The 7,085-nt window shown below is 45.4% G+C and overlaps 1 protein-coding gene across 1 annotated transcript in view; it reads right to left on the minus strand.

The window, feature by feature from the left end:
- UPRT (uracil phosphoribosyltransferase (FUR1) homolog (S. cerevisiae)) overlaps positions 1-5,718 on the minus strand; it is a gene marked incomplete at its 5' end in the record, with an annotated part of 8,843 nt that extends 3,125 nt beyond the window's left edge. The window contains 2 exons of the mRNA XM_009866158.1: positions 1,095-1,164; positions 5,676-5,718. Of these exons, the coding sequence (XP_009864460.1) occupies positions 1,095-1,164; positions 5,676-5,718 (113 nt within the window). The remainder of the gene's footprint in view (positions 1-1,094; positions 1,165-5,675) is intronic.
- Positions 5,719-7,085: the final 1,367 nt, after the last annotated feature.

A 7,085-nucleotide genomic window follows, 5' to 3' on the forward strand; every position in this document is an offset into this window, starting at 1 on the left:
GTAGCAGGGACTCACACAGAAGCACCAGAGTTCTCAAGGGACACCCTACTGGAAGAGCTCAGCTGAGGCCAATTTACCTCCCTCCCTGGGCAGGAGAGAAGAGCAAATCACCGGCCGCAGAGCTGGGACAGGTTCAGATGGTGAGACTAATTACAGCGTGGCTTGGAGAAAGGGCACAAAACAAAGTCTTTTCACCCTGGTGACGTGCTCAGAAGAAGGTGCGAGGCTCTCTTCGCCCACAGACGGGGCAGTGGCCCAGTCAGAAAGAACTGTAGAGCTTCCAAGCGATGTTACTTGCAGGTGACCTGCCAGCCAAATCAGGTAATGCAGAGACCAGATGGTCACCACCCCCTCCATCGCCAACCGACCTGGAACAGCGTCAGGCCAACGCTCAGCAAGTGAAGTAGCTGCTGCAAAGGTAAGTGATGGTGCCTCCCCAAACTCTGCTTGGTTTCAGAATTGTGTATTTTCAGTCCATCTTTCCTCTAAGACGTACGAATGATTTACCGTGGAGGGCAGCAGGGAAGAGGGTGTGACTGTACAGAGCTGCTCCCAGCCGGCAGAAACACCCAGGAAATTCTCAGGGGGAGGAGGACTCACCGGGTGTCTGCCTGACAGCGGTGCTGTGGGTTCACAGCATGTATTTGAGCAGTTCCCAAGAAGTTACGCTGGCAAAATTTTCATCATGGGTTTGCAAAAACAATTTAAAACTTTAGAAAAATGACAATTGCACGACTGTATGTTTTGCTCAATGGTGGTGTTGGGCACCTTCTAGATTTTTTAGTATTGGAAGGGACCTTAACTCTGTCCTCTACCCTGAACGTTAAACGGTTTCAGCCTCGGGCTCCCCAGGGAAGTGGTCACAGCACCAAGCGTGTCTGAGTTCGAGGAGCGTGTGGACGATGCTCTTGGTTGCATGGTTCAGTTTTAGGTAGTCCTGTGAGGAGCAGAGAGTTGGATGCGATGATTCTTATTTTTTCTTTTCCAACTCAAGATACTCTATGATTCTTAGAACAAGTCCATATTATTTTTTTTGGTATTAGTTAGGCAGGACTGGAAGTGGAGGTTTAAGGGAGGAGTCATTTCCCACGTACCTGTTGGAGTGGTCACGGTACATTCTGTGTATGGCAGTTGATTCAGTCCCTCTTCAACCACAAGTCTGATCTGTAGAACCAAAGAGATCAGTCAGCCTAAAGGCATTCGTTATCTATGCAGATAAGATGCTACATGTTAGTAGTTTTCAAAAGTGCTGGGTGAACACCTAACAGCCCCAAGGGTCTGAAAGGATCTCTTTAATAGTACTTAGGGACTGAATTTAGAGACCTTTTGAGGGTGATGCCTACATTTTGTCCACAGATCAAATGAAGGGGGGTGGGGAGGCTGGCGTAGGCATCACAGACAAATTTTTCTCACCAAACAAGTGAAGCTCCACTGCAACTTCTTTTTGCCTGCAGGAAAGACTAGTGAGAAAGAGGGAAAATTCACCGTCTCTCAGTTCCCAACCAGCTGGGCTCCGAGGTCTGTTTTCACATCCCTATTTCTCTGACCAAGCTGCCGTGCGGCTGCCGGAACGGCCACAGAAGCTGCAGCAATGAAAAAGCACCAGAGTGCCCAAAGACAAGTCAGTAGCCCTCGAAACCTCTTGATCACCTTCTTCTGGCACCTGCCAGCTGGAGTGACTTGAGCACGGGTGGCCCAGTTGCACGGTGACATCGCTGCTGGAGGCGCAGCTCCCGGCCAGCAAACCTCCAGCTCTCCCCCAGTGCTGGCCCTGCAGCTGTACTCCAAGTTCCTTATCAGGGTAACTAACCCGGCAAAGTTACCAAACCATGTTGATTTGAACCCAAACTGACTGCCCGTGAAAGACACTACGGGTATTAAAGATGTAAAAACTCTGTCTGCCAGCGAGTCGAAGATTCCTGGGGCAGAACTGCTCAGGGAAAGCTACTGCCAAGGCGAAGATGGAACCTGTTACGCAAAAGTCACCGTTTGATGGCAGAAATGAGGCGGTTGCTCCTGGGACTGAGCAAGTATATCCTGCTCACAGCAGATGTTTCTGCTTTCAGAAACGGGGCAGACTGGGAGATTTTCTTCTGTCCTTCCATTCTGCCCTAGTTCCTAGCATGCAGGCAGCCTCTGCGAGGAGTTAGAAATAGTCCCTTAAATTTACAGTCCCTCTTTGAAGATATTTTTAGCCATTTTACTACAACAGTTTTTCCCTGGAGTTAGGTTTGTGGCAGCCATATCCAGAGGCAGCGGGCAGCCGACGGTCAGCCGAGATCAGTGAAGGGGTCGAAGGGTGCAGCCGACCTTTAAGAGGAGCCAAAGACTGAAGGAGCAATGCACAGGGAGGTGTTCTCACTGGAGCACACCTGCCTATGGGAAACAGGCCCTTTGGGATTGCCAGTCCCCTTTGCACTTGACTCAGTGCATGTTTGGTGGTTTCAGGGAGCAAATACGGAGAAGCCAGCTCTACCACCTTCCTCCTTCTCCTCCTCTTCCTCCCGTCTCTCTGCAAGTAGGGTTTTTGACTCAGTCTTTTTTGACTCAGTCACTTTAATCCTGAGACTGAAGGCACCAGTCTTCCTCTCCTGAAAGACACATCTTCCACGTAAGCCAAAAAAAAAAATCCTCCATTTAATTTCAGTCCTCTGGAATATTTTATTTTTTTTTTTATTTTTATTTTATTTTTTAAAGTTATTTCACTGCTGTCATGTTGGCAGAGTTAGCATCGCTCCACATTACCTGCCAGAAGTTTAGAGTAAAGCAGTGAAGGTGAACAGTCAAATAATCTCCTTGGGTTTACTACACATATCAATGTTTTACACAGAGGCAGGAAAGGATTCTGCTGTAAACTTGTCAGTGTTGATAAAACATTTATTCTTGCGCTATGCTTTTGGCCACTCCCACGCTCAGGGATTGTAATTTCCATCCCCTTTCTCTCTGGCCCTGAGAGCCTCAGCCCTGCTCCTCTCCCAGAGCGGAGAAGCTAAAACAGGTACAAGTAGGGCCCCACACGGAGCAGGGAAGTAAAGCTTTGGTCCCACGGTAGATGAGTTTGACCAGAAATCAAAACCATGAATTAGAGTTACCAATAACAATAACTGAAGTCTATTTTAAATTGGAGGAAAAAGAAAAAAGCTAAAAGGGATGTTAAATTCTAGCAGGCTCAGTTAAACTGTCACAGCTTACAGTTATGCTGAAGTTTTAGATTAAGCACTTAATGCTGCTATTCAAATTTATATGTCAGTGTGCTCATTTATTGCAGTTCTACAGTTAATATTTAGCCCAGGGCCTTTGTAGTAAACAAAAGGAAATACTGTTTGCTTCAAACCTTTTAGTATAGGATCTGTTAGAACTGTTAGTAAAAGCAACTGTTAATAGAGGTCCAAGGAGTTTGAGCTGACTACCACGTGAACATTTCAAGGATAAGAAAATATTAGTGAACTCTACCTTTTCTCAGCCAATTAAGCACATGAATAAAATCTCCTTACCACACTCAAATACCGCTGAAGAAATCAGGTTTGACCAGTTCCTCAGAGTCCACGAACAGAAAAATTTAGATACAGACAACCCTTACGTGTGAACCAAACTGCCAGAAGGAAAAACTGTACCAGCAGAATTTCAGGAGCTTTAGAATCCCTCCGACCTCTTCTTATGAGATGCTGCCACTAAAAACTGCCAAACTAGCAGCAAGCTTAACTCTCATTTTCTCTTCGCAACAAGATATATTTTGTAATCCCACGTATATGTTTCTTCTCTTCACGTACTGCACCTTGCCATTGAGCTCTGTTTGCCAACTGGGTGGAAAACTCGGCAAGTCTCAACTGTTTGCGCTCCACCAGGTTTAGCAGAGGCCACGTCCCACATGAAACTGTAACTGTCCTTTGCCACGTCAAGGAATAACGTGGAAAATGAGACAGTCCTACATAAAATTCACATAATGTGAATGACAGTCCTTCACATAAAATTCCTCCCTCCAAATGAAGAACGGTTCTAAGTTCTTGACCAGCAAAAAGAACTGTTTCTGTGAAGAGCAGCTCCCCATGTGTACAAGTGCTGGCCAGCCCGTAGCAGATGCTCGTACAAGAGCCTGAACTAAACTCCCTGCCTGGAAGCTGTAGTTTCTAGCAATGAGGGGGAAAAAAAATCAGTGCTTCCCTCAGAATGGCACAGGACTTCCAAGTAAAGTGAGAAGGCACGTGGGAGAGGTCCTCTGCATTAAATAATGACAAAAAGGTACAGTCAAGACTGTTGGTATTAGAATAGCTGTTATTTATTATTTTTGTTTTAAATACAGATTAGGAGTACCTTGCTTCTCATTAATTTGAAGAAGTTGGCAGGAATGAATGCTCCTTAAAGGGTGCAGTAAGATGAGAAACTTATACACGGTAAAATGAGAACAGGAACCAGAAACCCTTCCTGTGAAAGGTTCACCAGTGGGGAAGGGGCCTGAGCCCTGCGCTGGAGCCCTACACCCTGTCAATGTGTGGGATTGCTGGCACTGACCTTCACTGGCTTCCTGAATCTTGAAACCACAAAAGCCAGGAAGAAGGACACATGGCTGAGCTAGTCTTTTGCAGGTGGTGGATGCTTGCGGGGCTGTTCCTGCTCGTCTGATGCACTGTAAAGGCCACGGGTCTGTTTAAATGGGACCTGCTGAGCACTGGGGCTGTGACTTTGGGCCGGTGTGTTACCAAGCGCTATTGGCAGCGAAGGCGCTCCGGTCACTCGCCTGATCTGTGAGTTATGAGTGATGGGATTCGGTGGCTTGGGCCTTTAGTGTTCTTGGTGAATGAGAATGCAAGAAACATCCTCGAGAAGGGAAAGTGGAAAAGCTGCGAAGATCAAAAGCACTGCAATCACAGTCTTAGGTTGTGGTCACATCCAAGCCCTGAGCAAGCCTGGATCAGCCAGGGATTAGGATCGGGCTCAGGACAGGAAACCTGCCTGCTGCAGCAAGCGGGGCTGGTAACTGGATGGTCTTTGGACTCATCTTTGCTACACAGGGAAAGACAGACTTTCCTTGTTAATGAATGTGGGTTTGCAAACAACGGCAAACACCCTCACGAACATGAGGAAGGGCAGGTCTGGGCATGAGTGTTGTGGTTTCTCAAAGCATGTAATTTAAATGAGATAAAGGTTACAGTCCCAACAGTCTTTGCTCTGACTTACTAAAATGTGTGAAAACGTCAAATTGCTTTGTGCCTGCTGGTAACTACCATATGGCTAAAAACAAATTCCCAGTGTGGGTGCAGCCAGAGCTGCTAATCCAGTGCACAACAAGTGCCAGGAGGCACTTCTGCGTACAAGCAACTGTCAACATCTACACTGTAAGAAACCGTACAGATCTGTTTGCACCACCAAAAGTACTCTTTCAAAGTAAAACTGAGTTATCTCTAGCCTCTGTGCATCTCTTCTGAAACAGTCCTCCCTTATTACTACTCATCTCTGTCATGACATAGTTGTGTTTGATAATAACATGGTCTCTGGAACCCTCTGAGATACAAGCAGTCCGTAACAGAGAGCTCAAGTCCCTACACAGAAAGTTGCCGTCAAACAGCAATTTCCTTTGTGTAGAGAAGTTGCTCTCACACCACCATTATTCTATCCTGACAGACTCATTTTATGGAAGAATTACAAAGTACAATAGGAAGAAGAAAGTCTTTACCTACCAGCCGATCAGCAGAAAATACGAAGTCTCCTCTACTGGATTTCCTGAAAAAGGTAATAATTTATATTTTAAATTGGGGAATCATTTTAAGAGCATTGCTTAAATGTGGCATTAACTCAAGGGCAACATACTCTAAAGGCAGTTCAGAAAAAAACTCTCCTATTATATACCAAATTTATCCCGCAGAGGTTTCCTACTTGGTGGCAAAATCTGGGATACAGTGAGCTAACGCAGGGGTTTGCCTCTTACTACTGGCAACACGACTGCTCTGTCTGGTAGCAATTGAAGCAGAAAAAATGTTAAGGATGATATTCTGTGGCTTTCTCGTTGTAGTCCTGTTCCAGCTCAGTCCCAAAACACCTCACAAGCACCAAGGCGGTACGTTCCCTACAGCTCAGAGCCTGTTCTTCAGTCACTCAGAAACCACCGACCAACGATAAAGCAGATAAAGCCCTGAGACGGAGTTAACACACCTGATAAGCAGGACACACATCGTATCTTATCTGGAATTCACTCCCAGTGTGACTGGATTAGTGAATTTGAGACTAAAATGGGCAGGGATTAACAAGCATTCCCATGAAAAACACCTCTCCACGGTCTGAGGAGCTCGGGTGCAACTCTTGGCCCGTGTCCAGAAAACGCTCCCTTCCTCTGCTCCGTAAGTACGCCAGGTTATAAAGCCTGAATTTTAAAAGCAGTTTTTAACACCTCGCTTCTTGTGTCAAGACCAACTCTCACTACGCAAGAGTGGGACAAATGTCCCGTTCAGGAGGCGGCACTCACAGCACGCTAGCCCTTAAAAACACTCAGACACAGCATCAACATCCTAAGTGGGTACTTTTTAGCGACGTTTTCTATTAAATCACACCAGGCATACCCCTCTCTCATTTTCAAACCTCTGGATTTCTCCTTAAATGCTTTAAAGAGTTTCGCATCTAATCCCTCAGATTCTGCAGTATCTTACATTTACAGGAGTGAAAGTCAAGAGGCTTGTCTGATTATTTCCTGGGCAACTGATAACTTAGGCACACTCAGAAAAGGAGGGTTTTTTTTAAAAGAGTGTTAACCTAATCTAATTTCTCTCCCTGTGCTAATAACATACTATTAAAAACACTGTTTATTTTTATTTTTTCCTTCCTTCTGGTAATGACAGGTTATTTTTAACTTTCTGATTGACATTAACCAGAAAGGCCATTCTCAAAAAGAAAAAAAAGGTCCCAATCCTGAACAATCCCCCAAACCCTATAATTATGCAGACTGATTTTATTAATTTTTTTATTTCCATCTGTGGTGCATATATTTTTTTTAATAGGGGTGCATAGGTGGCACATCCAGGTTCTTCCAAATGATGGCATTTCAGAAAATTTAGCCGTATTGCACGAATGGGTGGCAAGACAAACCCAAGAAGATC

Source organism: Apaloderma vittatum, unplaced genomic scaffold (genome assembly GCF_000703405.1).
Source record: "Apaloderma vittatum isolate BGI_N311 unplaced genomic scaffold, ASM70340v1 scaffold4623, whole genome shotgun sequence".
Classification (NCBI taxonomy): Eukaryota; Metazoa; Chordata; class Aves; order Trogoniformes; family Trogonidae; genus Apaloderma; species Apaloderma vittatum.